The sequence below is a fragment of the Phascolarctos cinereus genome, unplaced genomic scaffold, assembly GCF_003287225.1.
Source record: "Phascolarctos cinereus isolate Bilbo 61053 unplaced genomic scaffold, phaCin_HiC Scaffold_3;HRSCAF=262, whole genome shotgun sequence".
Classification (NCBI taxonomy): Eukaryota; Metazoa; Chordata; class Mammalia; order Diprotodontia; family Phascolarctidae; genus Phascolarctos; species Phascolarctos cinereus.
This window is the reverse complement of record NW_027555736.1, coordinates 12,301,407-12,329,343: the sequence shown is the minus strand read 5'-3', so window position 1 is coordinate 12,329,343 and position 27,937 is coordinate 12,301,407. Positions and strand designations below refer to the sequence as shown.

General features: G+C 42.0%; 1 protein-coding gene across 1 annotated transcript in view; it reads right to left on the bottom strand.

The window, feature by feature from the left end:
* The window catches only part of RNLS (renalase, FAD dependent amine oxidase), a 245,466-nt gene that overhangs the window by 14,278 nt on the left and 203,251 nt on the right, over positions 1-27,937 (bottom strand). The window contains exon 6 of the mRNA XM_020974955.2: positions 1,004-1,179. Within this exon, the coding sequence (XP_020830614.1) occupies positions 1,004-1,179 (176 nt within the window). The remainder of the gene's footprint in view (positions 1-1,003; positions 1,180-27,937) is intronic.

The following is a 27,937-nucleotide window of genomic DNA, read 5'->3' as shown; positions in this document are numbered from 1 at the left end:
CCAGGCAGGCTGCAGCGCTTGAGGACACTAAGACCCACTGTCTCGGATCTTCCAGTGCCTTGAACACAGACAGAATCTGCCGCGAGTTCCCTTCGTGCCCGCTCCTTTGCTAACTGCCTCCCGCATTCCCTCCCCTGCCCACCCCCATCCATCCTACAGGGCACAGGTAACCGACACCTCCCTTCTCTTTCCACTTCTCAGGTCAGTAATCCAAGCAATACAGGCATTCCTACTTGAAACGCTGATAATTGACTGACTTGTGGCTTCCATTCACTATAAGCACTGGGCCTGAGTCAGAAAGATCTGAGTTCAAATCCAGCCTCAGACATTTACCAGCTGTGTGACCTTGGGTAGATCACTTCACCTTGGTCTGCCTCAGTTTCCACATCTGCAAAATGGGGACAGTAATAGCACCCACCTTCCAGGGTTGTCGTGAGGAATAAATGAGATAATAATTGTAAAGTGCTCAGCACAGTGCCTGCCACATAGTAGGTGCTTAATAGATGCTTATTCCTTCCCCTGTTCTCTCTCTCTTGCCTTGAGCAGAACTCCCTTCCCTGCCCCCCTCTGCCCTGCACCAGGTATCCCCAAAGTCTTAGGGCAGTGTTAAGCTTTCCTAGCTCCCCCCATTAGAGTGGCGTCTTCCTGAGGGCAGGAACTCTCTTGGTTGCTCACGCTTGTGCCTGCCCGGCCCGGAGCTCAATAAATGCTTCTTCATTCATCTCATCCATCAGCTCTCTAGGTCTTGCACATACCTGCTTGTAATGCCGCATTTCCCATTAGAATGCAAGCTCTTTGAGGGCAGGACCTATGTCCACATAGTGCCCGGCACATAAAAGCTTAATAAATTCGTGGTTCCGTTTGGGCCTCACAACTGCATTGTGAGGTAGGTACGAGAGGCTTGATCATTCCCTTTTTACAGATGAAGAAACTGAGGCTAAGAAAGGTCAAATGACTTCCCCCTAGTCCCCCAGCTAGTAAATGTCAGAGGTGAGATTCTCACCTGAGAGTACGTCCACCTGTGGCACATGGTGCTGGCTGGCGTGGGCAGGCCCGGCAGGACACAGCTCACCTGCTGCAGAATCACATCCCGAACATCCTCAGTGCTTTTCTCCAAGTTCTCCATCCCAAAGGAGGTGGTGGTGTGGACGACCACCGAGGGGCCCGAGTCCGCTGCATCTGCAGGAGGGTGAGAGACCAAAGGGGACCCTTAGAGTGGGCAGCTCCGAAGCTGCTGAGCTTAAGGCAGAATCCAAAACACCCTGGGAACAGGCCTGGGAAAGACAGAGTTCAGCAGGAAAATTCTGGAAGCAGAGTCCCCCTAAAAACAGGCTTCCCCTTGTCCTGCCCCACCCCCCAGAAGAGTTTGCTAACAAGAGTCACCGTTTCATGGCCTGGGGCTGCTGGAATAATGTTATGTTTGCTGCTAATTAATAATTACAAATGCTGCATACTTTAGGGTTTGTATTTTAATAATAGTTGATATTACTTTAAAGCTTGGAAAACACTTTTCTGACATTATCTCCCATGAGCCCTCCAACAGCTAGGAGGTAGGTGCTAGAGATAAGGAAACTGAGGTTCGAGCAGGCAGTGACCTGGTGAAACACCAGGGATGTTCTTTGGGTCCAGCCACTGAGTTGGGACGAGTGTACCTAACTGTAATTATCCAGCCCATATCTATAAGGGTGGCATGGCTGTATCAAATCTGGACTGTGTGACTTTGGGCAAGAGACTTCACCTTCCTTTCCTTATCCATCAAACAAGGTGCTTGGGCTAGGTCGCCCCAGAGGCACCTCCTTGCTCAAAACTGATGATCCCAGGATCCTATGGAGTGTTTTGCTAAAATTTAACTGCACCATGTCTGTAGCAACCCCCAATCTGATTATCTAGTAATCCTGCGCACAAAAGAAAAGGGACTTCCCTGGAATGACCTATGATCTCACTGAAACCACATGAGCCTCCTTTTCTCGCCATCCCTTTAATAAAACATTCTAGAATTTTGCCAGAAATTGAAGTCAAGTTCACTGGCCTTGCTTTGGCAGACTCTACCCTCTCTCTCTCTTTTTTAATTGCAGTAATCTCTCCTCCCCCACTCCCCATACACACACACACACCTTCTCTAGTCCAGCCTTACTTTCCCTTTTTTTCCCATGATCTTTCAAAGAGCACTGGTAATGGTTCAGGAATCTCATCTCATAGACTGTTCAGTACAGAGGGTGTCCTTTGTTTGGGCCAGGTGACTTGGACTAATCAATTTGAGCTAATGGTTGTCTTTTCATCTGCCCACTTATCCGGGCTTTCAATTCTCTATTAGCCATTTTTGTTCCTTCTAACACGCCAGGTCTTCCTCCTTGGCAGAGAAAGTAGAGGGGCCGTAAGAGTTGAGCTTCTTCCCCTTTTCTTGGTAGTGCATCACCATCCTCCTCCCACCTTCCCACAGCAAGGGGCAGTCCTACTTTTCTCAATGTAGCCACCTCCCATGTATGTTTTTGCTTTTTTTTAACTTTCCTGGACAAGCTCAAGTTCTCTTGAACTTTCTCTTGCCTTTCTGCACTTTTGTATTCTTTCTTGCTTCACCAAATTTTGTTAAGTGTCTTTTTTAAAAATCAAAGGCAGAGAGGGGGCAGAGCCAAGATGGCAGAGTAAGGAGCAGTGTTTCTGAGCTCTCCTAACCTGCCCTTCTAAAACAACTTTTAAAAACTGTATCCAGTCAAATTCTAAACAGCCTGTCAACACCAACAAAAAAGCCCGAGTGAGGAATTTCTCCGGCCCAGGATAGCTTAGAAGGACAGAAAAACAGATCCGCGGCACTGGGGTAGGGGCTGGCAGCAAGGACTGTGTGATGGAAACGTTACTGGCTGTGAGCGAGTGTCACGAGGGAGCACTCAGTGCTCAGACACAGTAGGGCCAGAAAGAGATCACAGGGTACCCTATGCTAGCACTGGGTACAGGTCTCAGCACTATTTGGCAACTACCCACAACCCAATTCCAGGGTGGAGAAGAGTTGTGGTCATGAGAGAGCTGTGGTGCAACCCTACCCAGGTAAGAACCACAGCACAGACAGAGAACAGTGATCCCAACTCTCCCAGGATCATACCACCTTGGAGGCACTGAAAAGTTACAGAGCCCCTGAACTAGTTGTGAAAGCAGCTGTGTGGAAAAAGCCTGAAGCTGCGACAGAGACACCTTCTCCCTGCTTCCTGGATAAGCTTTACTCTCTCCAACTCTAACATAAAGTCCAAAGTCAACAAACAGGCTGGAAAAGTGAACAAACAACAGAAAAGAAACCATAAAAATCTACTTCAGTGACAGAGAAGCTCAAGACACAGACTCAGAAGAAAACAATGCCTTGAAACATATACAAGCAAAGCCTCAGAGAAAAATATAGATTGGATACAAGCAAAAAGAGATGCTTAGAAAAGTTAAGGAAAGAGATTTTAAAAAGAGCCAAAGACACTTAACAATCAATTAAGAGTGCTAGAGGAAATATTGAGAAAAGAAACGAGAGCAATGGAAGAAAATTATGAAAAGAGAATTAGCAGCATAGTAAAAGAGGCACAAAAACACTAAAGAAAATAACTGCTTTAAAATCATAATTGACCAAAAGGTAAAAGAGGTACAAAACTTCACTGAAAAAAACAATTATTTAAAAATTAGAATTGGTTGAATGGAAGCTAATGACTTTATGGGACATTAAGAAACAATAAAACAGTTTAAAATAATAAAAAAATAAAAAAGCGAAACATCTCATCAGAAAAACAACTGACCTGGAAAATAGATCAAGAAAAGATAATTTAAGAATATTGTACTACTTGAAAGCCATAATTTAAAAAAAGAGCTTGGACATAATATTTAAAGAAATTATAAAAGAAAACTTCCCAGATATCTTAGAATCAGAGAACAATATAGAAATTCAAAGAATCTACCAGTCACCTCCTGAGAGATACCAAAATGAAAACTCTCAAGAATATTATAGCCAAAGTCCAGAGCTCCCAGGTCAAGGAGAAAATACTTAAAGTAGCCAGAAACAAACAATTCAAATACTGTGGAGCCACAGTCTGGATCACACAAGATTTAGCCGCTACCAACTATAAGGAGCACAGGGCTTGGAATGCTATATTCTGGAAGGCAAAGGAGCTTACAACCAAGAATAACCTACCCAGCAAAACTGAGTATTCATTTGCAGGGGAAAAATAGATATTTAATGAAATAAAGGACTTCCAAGCATTCCTAATGAAAAGACCAGAGCCAAATAGAAAATTTGACATTCAAACACAAGACTCAAGAGAAGAATAAAAAGGTAAACATGAAAGAGAAATCATAAAGAACTTAAAAAGGTTAAATTGTTTACATTCCTATATGGGAAGATGACACATGTAACTTCTACGAACTTTGTCATTATTATGGCAATTAGAAGGAATCTACATGAAGGGCATTGGGTGTGAGTCAGTTTTGTTGGGATGATCTCAAAAAAATGGAGGGATGAGAAAAGAGGGATGTGCTGGGAGAAGGGGGAAGAGAGAAGAATGGGGAAAATTATTTCACATATAAGAGGCATACAAAGAAGAGATTTTGTAATGGAGGGGGAAATGAGGGGGAGTGGTCAACCCTTGAACTTCACTGTCATCTGAACTTGTTCAACAAGGGAAGAATACACACACACAGTCTATGTATAGAAATTAAACTTACTGAGCAGGGAAGGGGTTAAGAGAAAGGGGAGGGGTGTGAAAAGAGGGAGGGAAAATTAAGGGAGGCAGTGGCCAGAAGTAAAATAGACTTTTGAGGAGGGTACAAGTTTAAAAGAAAAAAAAGGGAAGGATAAATAGAAAAGAATAGGATAAAAGGAAATGCACAGTTAGTGATCATAATGGTGAATATGAATGGGATGAACTCACTCCTAAAATGAAAGCAGACAGCAGAATGGATTAGAAACCAGAATCCAACAATATGTTGTTTATAAGAAAGAAACACTTGAAATAGAAAGACACAAACAGAGTTAAAATAAGGGGCTGGAGCAGAATATATTATGTTTCAGCTGAAGTGAAAAAGGCAGGAGTAGCAACCACGATCTCAGACTTAGCAAAAGTAGACAATGAATTAATATCAATACTAAACACACACACATATCAAATTTTATAATATTCAAATTCTTGAATGAAAAGTTAAATGAATTATAGGAGGAAATAGACAGTAAAGCCATTTCAGTGGGGGACTCCAATTTATCCCTCTCAGATCTAGATAAATCTAACCATAAAATAAATAAGAAAGAAGTTAAGGAGATGAATAGAATTTTAGAAAAGTTAGATATGACGGACCTCTGGGGAATACTGAATGGGCACAGAAAGGAGTATATCTTTTTCTCCTTTTAACAGATGAGGAAACTGAGGTTATGGAGGTTGGGTGGTTTGCCTGGTATATGTCTGAGGCCAAATTTGGGATCTGATCTTCCTGATTCTGGACTGGGGCAGCTAGGTGGTTCAGTGCATAGAGTACTGGGCTTGGAGCCAGGAGGATCTGAGTTCAGGGCAGGCCTTAGTGTCCATGTGTTTAAGGCTAGACACTTACTAGCTGTGTGATCCTGGGCAAGTCACTTAACCCTTATTTGCCTTGCTTCCTGATCTATAAAATGGGGACACACTGGAGAAGAAAATGGCAAACCACTCCAATATCTTTGCCAAGAAAACCCTATGGACAAAAATCCATGGGGTTACATAGAGTCACACAACTGAACAGCAATAAAATACTTTTTTTTTTTTTCAGCTGTACATGGCACCTTCACAAAAACTGACCACGTACTAGGGCATAAAAACTTCACAAACAAATGCAGAAAAGCAGAAATATTAAAAGTACCCCTTTTGGATCATAACGTGATAAACATTACATTCAATTAAGAGCCTTTTAAGCTGAGATTAAAAAGTCCCAAAGACTGAGTGGGAAATAGAACAAATCATAAACAATGACAACAATGAGAAAACACACTAAACTTTGTGGGATATAGCTGAAGCAGTACTTGGGGGATATTTATATCTCTGAATGCTTACATCAATGAAAAAGAGAAAGATTAGATCAATTAACTGGGCATACAACTAAAAAAAAACCAAACCAGAAAAAGAACAAATTAAAAATCTCAATTAAACACCCAAATAGATGAATAAAATGGAAAGTTAAAACCCCCCCAATGAACTAATAAATAAAACTAGGAACTGGTTTTATGAAAACAACCATAAAACAATAAAACTTTGGTTAATTTTATTAAAAACCCCACCAAATTATCAATATGTAAAAAATGAATATGTATTACCCGTGAAAATGAAATTAAAGCAAACATTAAGTGCTATTTTTCCCAATTAAATGCTAAAAAACTGATGATCTAAATGAAATGGATGAAGATTTACAAAAAGATAAATTGCCAGATTAAAGAAGAAACAAATACTGAAAAATACTTATATAATCCTATCTTAGAAAAAGAAACTGAACAAGTCATAAATTAGCTCCTTAAGGAAAATAAAAGCAATCCCAGGACCAGATGAATTTATAAGTAAATTCTACCAATCATTTAAAGAATAATGAATTACAATACTGTATAAGCTATTTGAGAAAAAAAAGGTAAAAGAGCCCTACCAAATTCCCTCTATGACACAAATGTGGTTTTGATACCTAAACAGTAGATTAGACTTATTTGGCCTACTGCCCCCTTTAAAAAAAAATTACTCAGTGCCCCCCTGTAAATCTACTTTCTTTAACCCTTTAATGTTTTTTTTAAAAATTTGCATCATTTCAAAAAAAGTACAAAATTTTAAAAAATGAAGCATCTTAAATTTAATAATTTATTGTAAATTTGTGTTCTTTTCCCTGCATTAAAATTTTGATGACGTAATACTGCATCATGTAATCATATAGTATTGTACTATGAACAAGTCCCTACACGCACATATCCTGCTGATGCATGCTGGACCTCCCAACAATGTGCAACATGCTCACCTGCCAACACTTGCTTGTTAAGACCTATTAGCAGATCTAACCGCTAATCAGTTATAACTGCATTTTGTATGTTTATTTGGAAAACAACGTAATCACTATGACTTCAACTCTGTTACACAACAGATAAAACATGTATGAATGGTTTTTCAAAATTTTATTCTCTTCTTTCCTTATGCTTCTACCACTCCCTTATTTTTATTCAGTGCCTACCAATTACACCTGAGGCTACTACTGCCCCCCTGCATTGTTCCAGCACCCCCAGGGGCAGTATTACCCACTTTGGGGACCTCTGAGATGCAGTGGATAGAGCATTAACTCTGGAGTCAGGAACACTCCAGTCTCAAATCTGGCTTAAAACACTTACTAGTTGAGTGGCCACGGCAAGTTATTTAATTTCCTTTTGTATCAGTTTCCTCATCTGTATAATGGGGATAAAATAGCACCTACCTCCCAGCATTCCATAGGGCTCAAATGAGACTATAATTGTAAAGTGCGTAACATAGTGTCTAGTGCATGTAAGCACTATAAAATGTCAGTATAATCAGATATTATTACATCAGGGACAGCAAAAATAAATAATACTGTAGCCTAATTTCCCTAATGAATACTGAGGCAAAATTTTAAATAAAATACAGCAGAATATCACAATGATCATATACTATGCTCAGGTTGGATTTATACCAGGAATATAAGGCTGATTCAATATTAGGAAAACTATCAACATAATTGACCATATCAACAACAAAAACCAGATGGTTATATCAGTAGATGCAGAAAAAGCTTTTGACTTAATACAACAAACATATCTATTAAAAACACTAGAAAGCATAGGAATAAACGCAGCTTTTCTTAAAAGAAGGAATCTACATGGAGAGCATTGGGTGTGAGTCAGTTATGTTGGGATGATCTCAAAAAAATGGAGGGGTGAGAAAAGAGGGAGGTACTGGGAGAAGGGGGAAGAGAGAAGAATGGGGAAAATTATCCTTTTCTTAAGCAGTGTCTATCTAAAACCAAGAGCAAGTGTGCTACCTCATACCCATCAGATTGGCTAACATGGCAGAGGAAGAAAATAACAAATGCTGGAAAAGATGTATAAAAATTGGGGCATAAATACATTGTTGTTGGATCTGTGAACTGATCCAATCCTTCTGGACAGCAATTTGTAACTATGTCCAAAGGGGTGAAGACTACATACCTTTCAACCTAGCAATACTACTACTAGTTCTATACTCCAAAGAGATCAAAGGAAAAGGAGAAGGACCCAAATGTACAAAAATATTTATAGCAGCTCTTTTTGTGGTGGCAAAGAATTGGAATTTGAGAGGATGCCATCATTTGGGGAACGGCTGAACAAGTTGTAGTATATGATTGTGATGAGATACTATTATGCTACAAGAAATGATGAGCAGGATGGTTTCAGAAAAACCTGGAAAGACTTATCTGAATGGATGCAAAGTGAAGTGAGCAGAACCAGGAGAACATTATACACAGTAACAGCAATATTGTAATGATGATTAACTGTGAAAGATTTTGCTACTCTGATCAAGACAATGACCCAACTCAATTCCAAAGGACCTACAATGAAAAACACTATCTACCTTCAGAGAGAATTGACATATCACCTTTGAATACAAATTGAAACTTTTTTTCATTTTCTCCCCTTTTTTCTTGTTTTTCTTTTTTCCCTAACATGGGTAATGAGGAAATATATTTTGCATCATTTCACAAGTACAATGGATCTTATAATTTCTTGCATTCTCAATGGGTGGGTGGAGGGGAGAGAATTTGGAACTCAAAAAAAAAAAATTCAAAGGCATTAGAAGAGTCATTTGACCAGTCATATCATGCTCTTTAGATAACTCCCTTTTTCCTTGCCATATGAATTGTTTCTCTTTGTGTCTTAAGAATTTATTCTTAGAGCTTTTATTTCTCCTGGGCTGATTTCCTCATAGGATTCAATTTATTTTTTCTCTGTGCATTTGAAGTCTGCTCTCCCCAAATCTAGGGTACATTTCAGGATGTGCCCACCTTCCTTCTCTTTCATCATAAATTCTAGGATGGAGTTATCACTTTCTCCCAAGGTTCCTATCATTTTTATCCAAGCCATTTGTTTTTAATGCGAGTAAGAATCAGCTCTAGAAGAGAATTTCCTTTCGTTGGGGATGCCATGTTTTGTAAAATGAAATTATCATTAAGAAAATCAAGAAGGTATAAGTTGTTCTGCTTTTGGCACACACAGAAGGAGAGAGAGAAAGAGTGCTCTTCAACAGACGTTCAGGTTATTGAAGTCTCCCATCACTGCTACATCAGGCCTCCATGCCAGGTTTGTGCTCTGTTTTCCAAACTCTTCATCTATTTTTCCTGCCTGTCCAGGCAGTCTATAGTATACTCTGTTGACAACATTCCTTTTTCTTTTGTATATCTTTCAATCAATAATCACTGTTGTGTGTTCTGCTATGCTCCCTGGCTCTTGGCTTCTCATAAATATATCTCTTTAATATATAATGATATTCACCTTTTCCTCATTTTTCTTCTCTTGTTTCTTTTGAATAAGGAATGAGCCTTCAAACCTACCCCTCAGAGCCATTTTCCCATCTCAGGGGCCTTCTGAAGCCTCAGTGATAACTATAAGGTGAAATTTACTTCTTGGATTTGTTTGTAGTTTATTTTCCTTGTCATATATATACCTTGTGTTACCTATACTTTGCCACCAATATATTTCAACAGATAGAGTGAAGTGTGGGCAAGAGAAGGCAATGTTGGTGGAGGAAAGAGAAGAAACTGAGCCATAGCGGGGAGGTAGAAAACTTGGAACTGCTCAGGGGACAAGTAGGTTAGTTTACACAGCACGTGGGGCATAATGTGGCAAAGTAGTAGTGGAAGATAAATACAAAGTCAGCTTGGTGTCAAACAAGAGAAAACCTTGAATACTAGGCTAAGGGTTTGGGTTTTACCCTGGAAACAATTAGCTTCTGAGTAGGGGAATGAGACAGAATTGGGCTTTAAGAAAATAAATCTGGCAGCCATGCGTAGGATGGCTTTGGGGTGGTGGTGGTGTTGAAAGCACAGCTCAGGGACACCCAGTTTGGAGATTATGGAAGAAGTTTGGTATAATGATGATAATTAGGGCTTGGATGAGGGTGGTGGGAGTGAAGACAAAAGAACAGAAGTCAAACCTAAGGACTTGGTAGCTGATCCAGCGTGGGGGGATGACAGAGGGAAGAGTCAAAGCTATTGGAGATCTCATGCCTGGGGTACAGGGGATATGAATATGGTTGTCCTAAGAACAGACAGAAATAGAATCAGATGGGAGAGGGATGGTTTTGATGGGGAAGATGTGATGAGTTTGACAAATGAAAAACAGGAAGAACACAGCTATTTAAGTGGTTAGCTCTTCCCAAGTCACATGTTAAAAACCGAGGTCCAAAGTAGAAAATTGAAAGGAACATTTCCCCTGCTTAAAGATAAAGTCTTCAGTTGTAAAGCTAAGGCTTTAGAGTTGAGGGCAGCAGATGTGTGGTGGGTGAAAGATGAAACGACTGAGGGAACAAAGCTTCAGTCTTCCCAATGTATCAATTAATTAAGCACTGCATGACAACTGCCCAACAATACTGGAACCGAACCTCCTTGGCTTAGGTCTGGAGCCCTGACTACAAGAAGAGGCAGACTTTTATGCACCAAAATCCACTAATAAAATAAAGATAATCAACAAAAAGGAAATGATACAACATCAGGTAGTCTGATTTCTAATTAGATGAAAGATTAAGCAGGGGTGGGAAACCCTGATCCTAACACACACGGGGCCTCGAGGCTGTAAGCTCCCCACCCTTGGATTAGGGGTTTGCCAGGTTGGGAGGGGAGTAGGTGCAAATCCTTGAAATTAGAAAAGGAGGTGTCCCACTCCCCCAAGTGTCTGTGAACAATCAAAGGAACATGGGAGCACTAACTGATTGATCAACGTGGGGTCAGTTTTCAGATAAGATACGTGGGCTGCTTGAGATGTACGATTGTGAGAAAGCTCCTTGAATCAGTCTTTGGGTCTGACTGGGTTTCTGGGCAGTGGAACCCAGGTCCTTGGTTAGAGGCCTCTGAGCTGTAGGTGGGCTGGTCTGGTTTCCCAGCCGCACAGGGCTAGGTTCAAAAAAGACAATATGGCCTTCTCCCAGTTCCCACAATTGAATAACGTTTTCTCACGGGACAGAAATTGGACTAGACCCATAATTGAATAGAAAGGGAACTGAGCAAGCTCCAGAACTGAGTCACAAGATGGAGTCAGTGGGGCTCACTCAATTCCCACAATTCACCACTTAATTCCCTCAATTCCCCCAGACAAAATCTCGAGCAACTGTCACAACTCATGGTAATTTTGAAGGATGAATGACAGAACATACTTCCTATTAGCCAAAAGACAGGGGATGATGGGAGCAGAATGTCGCACATTTAGTCGGAGTTAGGCACTGTGTCCGTTAGTTGTATTTGACTTTCTTTGTTATAAGAGAGGGCTCACCGGGGAGAGGGGTCATTTCATATTACCGTGATATCAAAAAAATAACACGAAACTTATTTATACATATTTTTTTAAATGAAGAAGGGCATTGCAGAACCCTGCTGGGGTCTGTAGCCATATACTTCCTTGGTTCACAGACCCGGCAGTTGCATCCATAGCTAACATTTATACAGCAATTTAAGGCTTCCAAAGCACTTTACAGATATTTCATTGTATTCTTAAAAAAGCCAGGGATGTAGGTGCTATTATTATCTCCATTTTATAGATGAGGAAGCTGAGGGCAGGCAGAGGTTAAGTGTTTTGCCCAGGGTCACAGAGTAAGAATCTGAGGCCAGAATGATGACCCTGAATCAGAAGAAAATGGAAAAAACTGCTCAGGAAGTCAGGGAGGCAGATGGCACATTTTGGCAAGATATCCACCAAAAAACCCCAAAGTAAGATTCTAGCCCTTAAAGAAGACCATTATGAGAACAGCTGGCCTTCTTAACGAATGTATCTCTGTCAAGTCTGCAAAGCCCTTTGTACACATGACCTCCTGTGATATCCCAGTCCAGGAGAGGTAATTAAAGGAGATTAATAAGGGCTGTGGGAAGATAGATTAAAAATTAATTGGAAACTAAATAATCTAATCCTAAAGAATAAGTGGGTCAAAGAGCAAATCATAGAAACAATCATTTTATTTTTAAAGAGAATGACAATAATGAGACAATACATCAAAATTTATGGGATGCAGCTAAAGCAGTGCTTAGGGGAAAATTTATATCTTTATTTTTAAGTTAAAAAAATTTCCCACTTAATACTATTTTTCCAAATTACATGTAAAGACAGTTTTCGACATTCACTTTTATAAGATTTTGAGTCCCAAATTTTTTCTCCATCCCTCCCTCCCAATCCCCTCCCCAGGATAGCAAGCAATCTGACACAGGGTACACATGTACAATCATATTAAACATATTTCCACATTAGTCATGTTGTCAAAGAAGAATCAGAACCAAAGGGAAAAAACACAAGAAAGGGAAAAAAATAGAAAATAGCATGCTTTGATCTGCATTCAGAATCCACAGTTCTTTCTCTGGATGTGGATAGTATTTTCCATTGTGAGTGTTGTGGAATTGTCTTGGATCATTGCATTGTGGAGAGAAGCTAAGTCATTAATAACTGATCATCACACAACATGGCTGTTACTGTGTACAGTGTTCTCCTGGCTCTGCTCACTTCACTCAGCATCAGTTCGTGTAAGTCTCTCCAGGCTTTTCTGAAATCTGCCTGCTCATCATTTCTTACAGCACAATAGCATTCCATCACAATCATATACCACAACTCGCTCAGCCATCCCCCAATGGATGGGCATCCCCTCAGTTTCCAATTCTTTGCCACCACAAAAAGAGCTGCTATGAATATTTTTGTACATGTGGGTCCTTTTCCCTCTTTTATGATCTCTTGGGGACACAGACCTAGTAGTAGTATTGCTGGATCAAAGGGTATGCACAGGAAAATTTATATCTTTAAATGCTTATATCAATAAAATAGAGAAAGAGCAGATCAATGAATCAAGCATGCAACAACAACGACAACAACAACAAAACTAGATCAAGAACAAATTAAAAATCCCCAAACAGCACATTGGGAATCCTGAAAAATCAAAGGAGAGATTAATACAATTGAAAGAAAACCACCGAAGTAATAAATAAAGCTGGGACCTTGCTTTATGAAAAAAACAATAAAATAAACAATTGATTAACTTGATTTTTTTAAAAAAGGAGAGAAGACAACCAAACTACCAGTATTAGAAATGAAAGAGGTGACTTCACCACCAAATGAAGAGGAAATTAAAGCAACTATCAGGAGCTATTTTGCCCCATTATATGCCAATAAATCTGACAATCTGAGTGAAATAGATGAATAGTTACAAAAATAGAAATCACCCAGATTAATAAAAGAGGAAACAGAGTATTTAAATAATCCCATCTTAGAAAAAGAAAATGAACAAGCCATCAGTGAACTCCCTAAGAAAAAATCCCCAGGGCCAGATGGGTTCACAAGTGAATTCTACCAAACATTTAAAGAACAATTAATCCCAATACTACATAAACTACTTGAAAAAATAGGCAGAGTACAACCAAATTCCTTTTATGACACAAATATGATGCTGATACCTAAACCAGGGAGAGCAAAAACAGAGAAAGAAAACTATAGACCAATTTCCATAACAAATATTGATGCAAAAATTTAAAATAAGGAAATTATAGCAATACATGACAAGGATCATACATTATGATCAGGTGGGATTTATACCAGGAATGCAGGGCTGGTTCAATATTAGGGAAACTATCAGCATGATTGACCATGTCAACAACAAAACCAATAGAAATCATATGATTTATCTCAATAGATACAGAAAAGGCTTTTGACAAAATACAACATTCATTCTTATCAAAACTCTAAAGAACGTAAGAATAAATGCAGATTTCCTTAAAACCATAAGCAGGATTTATCTAAAACCATCAGTAAGCATTATCTGTCATGGAGATAAAGTAGAAGCCTTTCCAGTGAATGGAAGAGTAAAGCAAGGAGGCCTATTATCTCCATTATTCTTCAGCATTGTACCAGAAATGCTAGCTATAGCAATAAGACAAGAAAAACAATTAGAAAGGCAATGACAATTAGAAAGGCAATGAAGAAACAAAGCTATCGTCTTTGCAGATGATGTGATGATGAGCATCTTAGAGAATTAACTAAAAAACTACTTCAGCCCTGGGCAAGTCACTTCACCCCACTGCCTCACAAAAACAACACAAAGCAAAAACTTTCTCTAGCCCTGGGGCAGCTAAGTGGCTGCAGACCTCTGGCCTTGGAGTCAGGAGGATCTGAGTTCAAACCCAGTCTCAGACACATGACACGTACTAACTGTGTGACCCTGGGCAAGTCGCTCAACCCCGCTTGCCTCACCAAAAGAGTAAAAAAAATGCTTAAAAAACTACTTCAAATAATTAACAACTTTAGCAAAGTTTCAGGATATAAAATAAACCCACATATGTCATCAGCATTTTTATATACTATCAACAAAACTCAGCAGGAAGAGATAGAAAGAGAAATTACATTTATAATATCTGCAGGCAAGATAAAATACTTGAGAGTCTACCCACCAAGAAAAATCCAGGAATTACAAAGTGCTTTTTACACAAATAAACTCAGGTCTAAACAACTGGGAAAATATTAATTGCTCATGGGTAGGCCAAGCCAATATAATAAAAATGACGATTATACCTAAATTAATCTACTTATTCAGTGCCATACCAGTCAAACTACCAAAAATTATGTTATAGAGCTAGAAAAAAATAATAACAAAATTCATCTGGAAGAACAAATGGTAAAGAATATCAGGGGAATCAATGAAAAAAATATAAAGGAAGGTAGCCTAGCCACATCAGATCTCAAAATGTATTACAAAGCAGTAACCATTAAGACTATCTGGTACTGGCTAAGAGCCAGCGTGCTAGATCAGTGGAATGGATGAGGTGCACGGTATATTGTTGTAAACAACCATAGTAATCTAGTGTTTGATAAACTCTAAGACCTCAGCTCCTGGGACAAGAACTCACTATCTGACAAAAACTGCTGGGAAAAATGGAAAATAGTATGGCAGAAACTAGGTACAGACCAACTTCTCAGCCCATCTTTCTGTTTCAGAGAGGCAGTGTGGCAGAGTGGACAGAGACTGGGCCTTGAAGCCAGGAACACCTGGGTTCAAGGCCTGCTTTTCACCCTGGGACAGCCACCTAACCTCTCAGCATTCTAGGCCACTCTCCTATTGCAGGTTGCATGCAAGGAAGGGTCCCCGGAGTTTCCTATATCAAGAAAGAACAGGAGCGGTCCCCCAGTGCCAAGCCAATAGGGACTCAGAAAGGGCATCTGGAAGCCTGTTCCTGTCCATGCCTGAGCTCTGCCCATCCAAAGAAGGGGGACGTATGTGCTGCTCTAGCTGCGGGCTCCTGGATGAGCCTGAGGGTCTCTGACTATGACCAGGCTGGATCATCAGGCCACATGATTTACTTGCTAAAAAAAGCAATACTGCTATGAAAAAAGATTTCTTTTGGTTTTGTTTTGGCCTCCTGTCATGGGCATAGTGCATTGACTTGTGTACTCAGTGCCTGTGGTGGTAAACACTGACAACAGCCGATATGCGTGGGTCTCGGCATTTGTGTTTTCAAATTCCGAGCAGAAGGATGTTCTAAAACAGATGCCCGTGTACATACCCGGATTTGTCATGCTTTAAGATGCACACACACAATATGTTCTATAAACAACTCCATACATGCTCTATTCCCCTCAACAGAAACCTCATCTCCAAAGATAAACACATTTGCAAAACCACAGGCAGAATCGCCCACAGACTCAAACACACCGTTGACTGAAAACAAATCGAGGGTCCCATCCCACCCAGTGAGGTCGGGGCTGGGCAGAGGTGTTTTGCCACAGGCCCTTAACACACAATAAACACAAGTAAATTTAACCAAATGGAGGAAATAATCTGACATAAACAATGGAAAAATTGCTCCCGGAGGATCTTGCTCAGCCTTCTGCAGGAAACTGAGAAGGTGAATGTTAACATTCAAGTGTGATCCAATTGGCCCAAATAACAGCATTCCATCATCTGCAGGGGCCATGCCTCTTGGCAGTGGGGCCATGGGTGAAGAGTGGAGCATGAGACATGTGCTGGGTGTGGGTCCTCGGAAGGATTGGGGTCTCGAGCCAGGCATGAGAAAACAGGCAGGGGAGGGGGTTCATCCTAGACAACTTTCTGCAGAACATGGCTTGCTGACCACTTTTTCTCTCCTGCAGCCTTTCTCCTCCATACGTTGTCATGACACTTCTCTTTCTTGGTTCTCCTCCAACACAGGTGGCCAGTCCTTCTCAGTCTCTTTTCCTGGATCTGTACGTAAGACATGCCCACTAACTGTGGGTGTCCCCCAAGACTCCTTTCTGGGCCACCTTCGATCCTCTCTCAGTAACCAGATCAGCTTCTAAAGGTGTGCAGGTGACTCACCTACATGCCCAGTCCCAGTCTTCTAGAAGCACCAAGTGCCTACTGATCAATAGAAAGGACTTCCCAAGAGCATTTCAATCTCAACAGGTCTAAAACAAAGCTCATCCTCCTCCTTATACGTCTGTCCACCCCTTAAACTCTTTCTTCTGTTACAGCCTTTGCTATTTCTGTCAAGGCAAACACCATCCTGCAGGTTCACACCCTCAGAGTCATCTGCAGCTCCTCATTCTCTCTCATTGCATCTACCCACTCCATTGGATTGATGTGACTCGTTCATTCTGCCTTTGTGACTTCTCTCACATCTGACGCCCTCTTTCCACTCACAGCCACGACCCGTGTTTGGGCCATCATCGCCTCTCACCCTCACTACTGCAACAGGCTCCTCATGGGTCTCCTTACCACTAGCCCATTCCAATCTGTCTTCTGCACAACTACCAAAACGACTTTCCTAAAGCATATGTCTGCCAGCCTTTGGAAAGAACAGGAAGAATTTCGTGGAGGATTCCTTGATACAGAATCTAAAATGTGCATCCTTTATAATACTGGTAAAGGAGGGGAAAAGAAGAGGAAAAAGAGAAAAATGGGTTAAAAACTCTAATTAGGAGAAAATTTTGCCTCTCATGGAAATGTAACCATGATTATGCATGATTATTGATAATATATGGGGAGAGGCCAACTGGGGTCATCTTTTCTCTAAATTTATCCCCTGCAATGAATTCTTTTTTAGGCTCTGAGCTGGATATGGAAGTTTTAGGATCCTATCAACCATTAGGACAAGTTGAAGTATTGTAACATCATGATTTGGGAGCAGGTGTTCTTAAGCTGGCATCTGTGAATGTTCTTTTACAAATATTTTCAATGGGGTGCAGTCCTGGCTCCTAGGGGTAGACAGAGCCAGGGGGATCCCTTGAGCTTGGAGGTTCTGAGCTGCCCAAGTGCCCACACTAATTCATACATCAGCGTGGTGAGCCCTCGGGAGTAGGGAGTCATGAGGCTGTCTAAGGAGGCTTCCAAATGGAGCAGGTCAAAGCTCCCATGCTGATCAGGTTGGGGAGCAGGCCTGGGAGTAGCTACTGCACTTCCAGCTTGGACGAGGAAGGGAGACAGAATCTTTAGAAATATAAAAAAATTTTACATAACTTTATTATATATATTTATATTACATTATATATTTAAAAGGAATAGCAAGTTGTATGTAATAGATTTTCAGTTTCATGTGCAATCTTGTTTTAGACCATAAATTAGAAGAAATTAATAAAAAATTAAAAACATAAAAATTTGATACCAGAGTTTCAGCATTGTTGATTTCCTTTGTAATCTTGTGTACTTTATTTCATGCATTTAAAAACATTCTTGTGAGATGGGGTGCACAGGCTAGTCCCCAAGGGGGCTGAAGACCCCAAAAGGTGAAGAGGATCTCCTCATTTAGAAACCCCTTGAAGAGACCTTAGAGCTCATTTTGTCTAACACTTTCATTTTACAGTGGAGCTAAATTGAAGCCAAGAGAAGGAAGTGACTTGTCCAAGCTCCCCAAACTGGGATTAGCATTCAGGCCTTGGACTCCAGATGCAATGCTATTGCTTTTGATTCTACCACACTGGTTTCTAACATGACAGACATTTGATCTTATTCAACATTCAACATACCTTTTTAAAAAAAATTTTATTTTTTAAATTTTTTTTTCCATATGCTTTTGAGTTGAAAATTTTTCTCCCTTTTTCTTCCCCCCACCCTCCCCAAGACGGCACACAATCTGACATAGGCTTTATATTTACATACCCATTAAACATATTTTCACATTAGTGAAGTTGTAAGTAAAAATTAAAACCAATAGGAGGAACCATCAGAAAGATGAAATAAAACTCAACAGAAGGTAAAAGTAAGTGAGAGCAATTCGACTTCCATAGTTCTTTCTTTGGATGTGGACAGCATTTTCCATCCCGAGGGCTCTGGAGATGTCTTAGATCCTCGTAATGCTGAGAAGGGTTCAGTTTAACATTCTTAGTCATTGCATAATGTGGCTGCTATTGTGTACAAAGTCCTCTTGGTTCTGCTCACTTCACTCAGCATCAGACCATATAAGTCTTCCCAGGTTTTTCTGAAGTCAGCCTGTTCATCATTTCTTATAGCACAATACTATTCCATTACATTCATATACGACAACTTGCTCAGCCATTCCCCAATGGATGGGCATCCTCTCAATTTCCAATTCTTTGCCACCACAAAAAGAGCTGCTATGTATATTTTTGTACATGTGGGTCCTTTTCCCATTTGTTTGATCTCTTTGGGATATAGCCCTAGAAGTGCTATTGCTGGATCAAAGGGTATGCACATTTTTGTAGCCCTTTGGGCATAGTTCCAAATTGTTCTCCAAAATGGTTGGATCATTTCACAACTCCACCAACAATGTATTAGCATTCCAATTTTCCCAAATCCTCTCCAACATTTATAATTTTCCTGTTTTGTCATGTTGGCCAATCTGATAGGTGTGATGTGGTACCTCAGAGTTGTTTTGATTTGCATTTCTCTAATCAATAACGATTTAGAGCATTTTTTCATATGACTACAGATGGCTTTAATTTCTTCATCTGAGAACTGTCTGTTCATATCCTTTGACCATTTATCAATTGGGGAATGGCTTGTGTTCTTATAAATTTGTCTTAATTCTCTATATATTTTAGAAATGAGGCCTTCAACATACATTTTTTACCAGTTTTCTTGCAGTTATTATTTTGAGGACAGGGAGTTTTTGATAATATTATTAATAATATGTTAATAATATCCATAAGAAAGGAAGGCTGTGACATCATACCTACTTGTTGCTTCAGAATAAAATCAACTAATAATCCTTCCTCAATTTATTCTTTCGGCCCCTTGTTTTATTCAGTCTATCTACACATGGCTTTAAGAAAGCCAAGCCATATGACTATTAGATCCTGCTTTCCAATCTCCTTGCTGGGGGCAAGGCTGTCTTTCTTTCCATCATATAGTGGGGAAGGATAAATGCATTAACCATTTTCCCCCTTTGCTTAATCCTGGGGATTTTGTGTTCAGTGAAAAGAACTGGTCTCCAGCAAGACTGAATACACCCCAGTCTCATTTTGAGTGAATGTTTTTTTTCCATAGTGACGACCTCCCACATTTTATGAAAACATCCATTTATCCTGAGGACATGGAGAGAGTTCCAGCCCTGTTATGGCTTGTTAGAATAAAAGGAGCAGGCCCCAGTGGCTGTAGAATGGGGTCCACCCAGCCAAGTCCCAAAGAGCAGAAGGCTCACCCTTGGCTTGTGTTTCAGTTTTAGGATTTTGCTGGAATACTTCTTAAGGGCTTTTGTTGCACTGAGGTCCTACCATGCCTAGCTAGGGTGGGATCCATAGGTTCTCCCCACCTCAAAGGATCCCCCACCTGGCTCATTCTAGCCATCTCACTTTATGTAGTTATTTTGGCTAACTCAGCATTACACCCAATATAAAACTGTGTGTGTGAAGTGGGATTTATGGCTGGAGACATTTCCTGAAGTGGGCAGGGTTTCCCTCTGGAGAAAGCATCTGGTTTGGCGATCTGGATGTTGCTTTGGATTGCGATTACATATCTGGATTTTGGTTTTGATTTGTGGCCAGTAAAAAGAATTTTATGAATGGCCTGGAGTAAGATTTCACTCTGACTGGCCAAACTCAGAGACCTGTTCTAGCCCATGGGGAGTACGGAGGGCCTCGCCTCCTGGACATTATAAAATGATGCATTTGAAAGCAAAAGACTAATCTGATGCTGAAGTTTCCGTATTTATGATGCCATCAAAATATCTTTGCTCTTTGTCATGGAAGGAAACCTGTCACTTTGCCCAGACTCTTCTTTCCTTCTTTCCCCTTTCAGCAGAATCAATGAAATCCCTACCCTGGGACTTTTTGATATTAGATCAAAAACTGATGGAAGTTAGGAATCCTGGGAGAAGTTCTCAAGCGAAAAGGTTCATGTTCCTTATGAATTCTTCAGCTACTGCTGGGGAAGGCATGGAAAAGACAGCCAGCGGGCACCTTCTTCCTTGAGGACACACAGAGTCCTGCTAAACACTGGAAGCCCCCAGGGGTCTTTGTCCAGGGAGTCTGTTTTGGGAAGGCCAAACTTTATTTTCAATGCAGGCATGCTGCTTTCTCACAAACAAGAACCTGGAATATTTTATACTGAAGAATTCCCTGAGTCCCAAAGACCTGTTATAAATATTAATGGAATTTCAATAGGTTCTTGTCAGACCTAAGTGTTTAATATTCATATGTCTTATGCAGCTAATTCAGTACACTGCATGGGATATGTGCTTTCTCCGCATTCTAAAATGAGGAAATATACAAAGTTGGCAAAGGGAGTAATTGGTGAAAATTGGGAGACACCCTTGGGAGCACCCAATGGTGCATTGAAGGCACCCCAACCTATCGAGTGACAAGAAAGTCACTGGTAGTAAACCTGAGAAGTCCCCAGGTGAAATTAGCTAAAAAAAACCTGCCTCATTATGGCAAGATTCTGGGCCCAATAAAAATGTAAGCTGATATAAAGCATTCATAGCATCTCAAGGTCTAGAACTTGAGGCCCTGGAGTCCAACCCCCTTATTCTATAGTGGAGAAAACTGATGCCCATAGAAGAGGGGACTTGCCCCAGGCCACCCAGGTCATCAACCACAGGATCCCAGGTCTGGAGTTGGAAGGACCTCAGAGAGAAGGAAACTGAGGCCTAGGCCCCACAGGCACTATGGTGACATTTGAATCCAGGTTCTATGATGGTCCTTGCATGTGAAAGCCAACAAGGACATTTCTCATGGCGTGCTGCTGGAGCTCATGAGAGCCAGGCATTTGTTTTCAAATTAAGCTGAGGGATTCTGTACAATTCATGTCTTGTGACCACTCTTGCTGCATAAAAAACAAAACAAGACAAAACAAAAACAAAAAACAATCCACAGCCTGAACTACATTGTGTCCAAAATGGGAGTTGTGATTCTGCCTGTGTACAGGGCAGGAAGTTGTTTTGAGGTTGACATTTTGTGAGTTTAACAAAATAACTTGTGTATGTTACAATCTGATAATTCAGTTCAATTCCACAAGTATTCAGTAAGTGCCTACTACGTGGTGGGTGGTGGGAATGTGAAGATACAATAGGCAAGTCCTCATGTGGGCAGTTTATATTCCATGGGGTTTAGTCTTACAGTGGGTAGACAGATGAGTAAATACAAGATAATTTCAGAAGGAATGACAACTGTGAGTGTCTAAAAGTGGACACACCTGCCATTTTAATATGGGTCCAAACTGCACTTTTGGGACTTGTATGTACATTATGTGCTCAAACTGCTCTGTCAAGATTGCTGATCTGAACAAGAGGTGAGATGTTTGGATCTTGGGAGCCCAGGGATGGTGGTATCCCATGGACACAGGTGATGGCTAAGGTTCCTCAGGAGTGGGGGGACCATGTCAGAAGGACAAAAGTCAAAGCCTAAACGACACTGAGCAATGATGAATTCATCAGCTCCCTCCCCCACTGCCTGCCATCCCCATTTGGGGTCTGGTGATGGGCTCATCTATCATGGTGTGGTTTTTCTGCCTGATAACATCGCACCCCCTATATTCTGATAGGCGGAAGGAAGGATGACTGACACACGGCATGCAGAAGACACATTTGTGGATTAAATTAAGGCTCTCAGCTGGAGCCCCGTTGTTCTTTACGCAAGTATTAGAAAGATGTATCTTGCACAGGAGACAACAGTGGAGTCCTTTGAAGTTCAGCCCCGGGCATCAAGGCCATTCCAGGGCCTGCCTCATTGGAAACAGATGTGTCTTCCCAAGTGGTCATGGATGGCACCAGTGTCTGAAGGACACTGGATGTTAGCAGCAAGAAGGCAAAGAGGTGACCTCCAGAACCGAGCTGAGTGCCCACATGTGCTTCTTGACGACTTCCAGATTGGCTAATAAAACACCATTCTCATTCACTTTAGGTGATTTAAAGGGCAGCACTAAGATACCTCAGCAGCTTGGGGGATGACTAAGATGTTGACTCCGTATTCCTCTTCCTCCCCTGTGAAGGAGGAGACTGACATATTTATGCAAACTCTGATAGAAAGATGAGCAGCTTAGCGTGAGGCAAGAGGCGGGTTCAGAGACCTGCCTCTGATGCCAAACTAGCTGAGTGCCTTTGGGTAAATAACTTAATTCTCCCAGTCTTAGCATCCTCATCTGGGAACAATAATACCTGCCTTATAGAGGATATAAATCAGTTCTTTGTTTAAAGGATGCAGTGGGCTCAGGCAGGTGGAGACTCTCCAATCTGTCTACACCAATGGAATGACAGGTGCAGGTTCTCTCCATGGGTGAGAGGGAATCATCTGAGGTCCCCCAGCTGGTAAGCTCCAGAGGGTGGACCCAAACCCAGGGAACTAAACACTATTCCATGGCACCTCTTCGGTCATGTGGGCTGCCCGTATCCCACAGTGATCTCCCAGGAGCCTTGGATTCCCCATTCCAGCTGAGAAAACCTGTGCTTTTTATAAATCTTCCTGATGATAAGGGGTCATGCATTCATTCAACACACATTTACTAAGCCCCTATGTATGCACACAAGGATAATGTAGGGGCAGGGGGCGGTAACAAAGAAAAACCAAAGTTGATATCTGTCCTTACAAAGCTTATGTACTACTGAAGGGACTTCAACTTTGTTTTTGTTGGACCCACTATTTCACTGGTATAGGGATATTCCCAATGAAGAAACTCTTTGCCAATGTAGCTCGCCAACTATTCCCCAGCCTGTAGTCACGGAGAGTGACCCAGAGCCCTCAAAGGTTGTGACTGGTCTGGGGACACACAGGCAGCACATGTTAAGGTGAGCCTTGAACCCCTTGGACTCTTCCTGGCTTTGAGGCAAGTTTTCTGTCCACTAAAGCCACAATGCCTCTGGACCAAGCCTTCTATAGACTGATTTTACCCAAGCTTGGGGATAGTAATAGAGGACTCTGAGAACATCATACTTCCATTTCTGGCATATGAGAGATTCTACAAGTTAAAGATGAGAGTGAGTAAGTTGAGAGGAGGCAGTGGAGGTGAGTGTGCTGGGCCTCAGAAGAAGCCCCCAGAAGAAAAAGCAGAGAGGCGGTCACCACAAAAGGTTAGTTGCCATGTGGTGAGGCCCATAGAAAATGGCGGACAGCCTGCATTCACACAATGTAAAGAGACTCATGGGAAGGGGACCATGCATGAGTAGTGGTCTGTCTGTGGAGGATTAATGGGAAGGCACGGAAAAGAGTGACCAGGATGAGAGGACAGCGATGGGTGCCACCAGCGTTGCTGAAAGGAGCTCCCTCATTGATGAGATCACAGATGTCAACAGTGGTATGACTTATTCTGCTGACATCTGAATTTGGGGAAATGCATTAGAACAATGACCTCTGAGGAGAAGCCAGGAGCAGTGAACTGCAGCCTGCCTGGGCATGGGTAATGCTGATGATAATTACACCACTAATAATGATCGCTGACAGCTTTGCAAAGTACTTTTGCACCCTGTGGAGCCTCAAAACAATCCTATGACATGGGTGGTGGAGATATTCTTATCTGTCTTTACAGATAAAGAAACCGAGGCTCAAAGAGATTCAACACCTTGTTAAGGTTACCGAGTGACAGTCAGAATTTGAACCCAGGTCTTTTGACTTCCAATTAATTCAGTGAGTCAGTAATTCAAAAGACGCTTATCATACACCTACCTGTGCTGGGTACCATGGAAGAACTCCTTAGAGAGGGCTCACTCTTTCTGCTCTGGTATGTTTTCTGAGGAAGCCCCTAGAATGGTGGCCAACACGTAGCCTCCTCAGAGGGATGAGAAGAATGCAGAGTTCTGAAATCTGCTCTTAGTGGAAGGTGTGAAGGCCCCAGGAGGAAGAACAGCTTTGCCTCTGAAACTTGTCTTTCTCTAAAATGGGAGTCTCAGGAAGCCCCTTGGCTAGCCTCAGACTCTACTGCCCCTCTCCTGAAGGCACCCTATGGAGCTGGACCCTGGATTCCATATTTCATACCATTTAGGGGCTTCACAAGCACCAGAATTCCCTGGGATGAGCTTGGGGTCCAAAGAGCACAGCTACAGTCAGCTGCTGCCCAGCCTTTGCCTGCCGGCCTTCGGTGAGGAAGAACTCATTGCCTCCTCACCGTCCACTTGACCCACGTGCATGAGGCTCTAGAGGTTAGGAAACACCCCAGAACTAAATCTAGCCCTTCTTTGTCTCTTTGTTTGGCCTCCAAAGTGGAGAACCATCCTCATCCCTTTTCTGTGTCACAACCCTTCAGATACTGAAGACAGACATTATGTGCCTCCCAAGCCTTCTCTTTCTGAGGCTAATCACCCCCACATGCCAAACAGCATATGATATGGTCTGCAGCCTATGCCTTTGGCTGCCCAGAATCCATGTGGGCCAGAGGGCAGAAAGAACCATCCACAGCCACGCCATTCGCTTTGCCTTTGCCCTCCCCTGACCCCAGGATGCCCAGACAAAGTTCACAAATAGAGATGTGGCATCTGGCTTGGCTGTGAGGAGCTGACAGTCACCAGCCACAGTCCTGGTGCAACGGGGGGCCAGCAGACCTTAACACGGGCCCTGCCCTTGCCTGCCTCCCAAGGTCCCTAGGACCCCAGCATCTGCAGTCCCCGGGTTCTACTGTCTGACTTGCTGATGCTCCCCAAAGACTCCCAGGCCCTGCCATTTGCCTGCTGAGGTACCCTCATCTGAACTTACTTTTACCTTCCTTCTCTTCTTTCTCATGACATTCGTGACCACAGGGACTCTCATTTTCTTCTCCTTATAGTCCCGGCCCGTCACCTACTAAATGCCTGAAAAATATCTACTCCTTCATTCCTTCATCTTTGCGTCCCTAGCAGCTAGCTCTGCAGTAGCCTGCACACAGTAGGCAATTAATCACTCTTGTTGAGTTGGACAGACCAGGATAATCAGCTGCTGGCTCCAGTCTGGATCCAGTCACAGGGGCTGCCTTCTCGGCACAGATGTTCTCGCTTAGCCTTCTCCCTCAGAGACCGATAGGAGTGGAAAAGAACACCTCTCCGACCCTGGAGAAAGAGACGGCGGCTCCTTCCCTAAGATGAAGACGTTCCCCCAGCCTCAGACCACCGAGATCCAGGTGACCAGACATGCAGAGGATGCTATCGCAGGATGGATCTCTGAGCCGGGGGAGTTACTACACTCCACCGGTGTTGCAGCCAACTGAGCCCTGGGCCGGGAAGCCTCCTGAAGCCTGGGGTCCCATTGGTGTATCTCACCCACAGAAAGGCCTGCCAGGCTAACCACGTGTCAGCTATTGCTGCTGCTGTCGGTTCTTACGTTTCTAACCCAGGGCATTGTGTTTATTGGGTTTTAAACAAGTGTCCGTGGGATGGGTAAGCAGCTTCACTCAACCCCATGAGCATTCACCAGGGCCCTGTTACATGCCAGCTACTGTGTCAGACCCTGGGGCTGCAAAGACAATGATCAGATAGTTCTGCAATCGTCCAGGCAAGAGGTGACAAAGACCTGAACTAGAGCGCTGGCCTCTTTCTGCCAACGAGGCCAGAAAGGTCTTGTCTGCGGGGATGATGATGTCTTGCTGGTCAGTGGGGCTGGTCAGTGGATGGACCAACGTCTTGGGGCTGAGGGCTTTATTTTCTGAAAAGGCCACAGTCTACACAAAAATGGCAGCCCTATGGGACCAGAGTCCAGGCTGGCTTCAGGGGGAGCCATAGCTTCCCATCTAACAGCAATAACATAACAATCCCTCTGCCCTTCTTGGAGCAATACGAGCACGTGGAGGCGCTCTCCAGCTCAGTGATAGTACTTCTTTATTCCTGATCTCATCACGCTGTGGGATCACAGGTCTAAAACACAAGCTTTGTGTGCGTCACCGACCACTCTGGCAGTCTGGAGAGGCCTAAGGAGCCTCCACAGAATAACTTTTTAAAAATATAAATCTATATAGGATTGTAAAGGAAAGAATTACATTGAAATACAATTCACAGCATTTTTTAAAGTTCAGGGACCCCAGGTTAAGAACCTGTGTTCTGGAGCCAGCTGGAAGGAACCTCATATTCTAGATGAGGAAACTGAGGCCCAGGGCAGGTAAGTGACCTGCTAAGGATACGTAAGGACAGTAAGTGTTGGAGTCAGGCTTTGAACCCAGGTCCTCTGATATATGTTCATATAAGTATCTGCAAAGTAAATTAAAAATAAATACAAGACACCTATTTTGTTTGGAGGGGAGGCATGAATTGACAGGAAGATGAGGAAAGGCCTCCAAAAAGACACAGGGACTGGAAATGGCCCGACGTCTCCAACGCCTCTCTGGTCAAAGGCCCGTTTTTGTTCATTGATGAGCAGGCTTGGCTGCTCGGGGGACGTTGTTTTGGGTTGTAGCTTGAGCTCCTTTGCTTTTTAGAATATACTCTTCAATTACTGTCATTAAATTTTTGCAATTGTAAAATAACCATGGGTTATTCTGACTGGAATTCATTTTACATTTGATGTTCTTTCTATGGGTTCTTTGCAAAAGTTGTTGCCTGTTACTGAAATAGTAAAATTTAATTACTGCACTCCATCGGTTTTCAAATGTGGGTCTTTTCCCCCTGAGAACAATCTGTGGATTTGACAGGTCATTGCTCTGGCAGCATAGACAAAGCATTGAGGCAGTCTTCTCATAATCTTTCTCCATTAGTATGGCATTCAGGTATTTTGTTTTCCTTCTTAGGGAACCTCTGTGTGCGCTCTCTTCAAATTGCTTTGGCTTGTATGGCGCTAGTGAGGCAGCGTGGCGTCGGGAATTAGATGCTGGCCGAGGATCTGGGTTCCATTCTTGTCTGTGATACTAGTTGTATGGCCTTGGACAAGTCACGCAATCTTTATAAGCCTTCCTTTCTTTTCTGTAAAATGAGGTAGTTGGACACAATGGTCTCTAAAGTCTCTTAAATCTTTCTAGATTTAAACCTATGATCTGCACAAATCCACGCATTCTTCTACAGTCATTGCCTTTTGCTTTTCTTCTGCCAGTTTTCTCTCACTTTGGTAATTTTGTGTCTCAAAATGCGGTTCTCTTTTTCAGAGCCTCTATTTCCTTGGAGAGCATGTCCGTTGTATAGTCTAGGTTCTGCACCCTTCTGTCAGTTTCTTAAATCTTCATTTGAAGCTCCAATTTTGAACCTAATTTTATTCCTAATTTCTTCTTTTAAAACTTAATTTATCCTTCGGAGTTTCTCCCTGTTTTCCCACTTTTTTAAGCTCTGGGGAATCCACAGGATTATTTTTGAAGATTGAGAAGTTTTGGTTCATTTTTTTCAAAGTATAATAATATTTGTTCATAGTGTTTTAATGTCTAAGTTCGTTCTTAATTTCCCTTCAGTC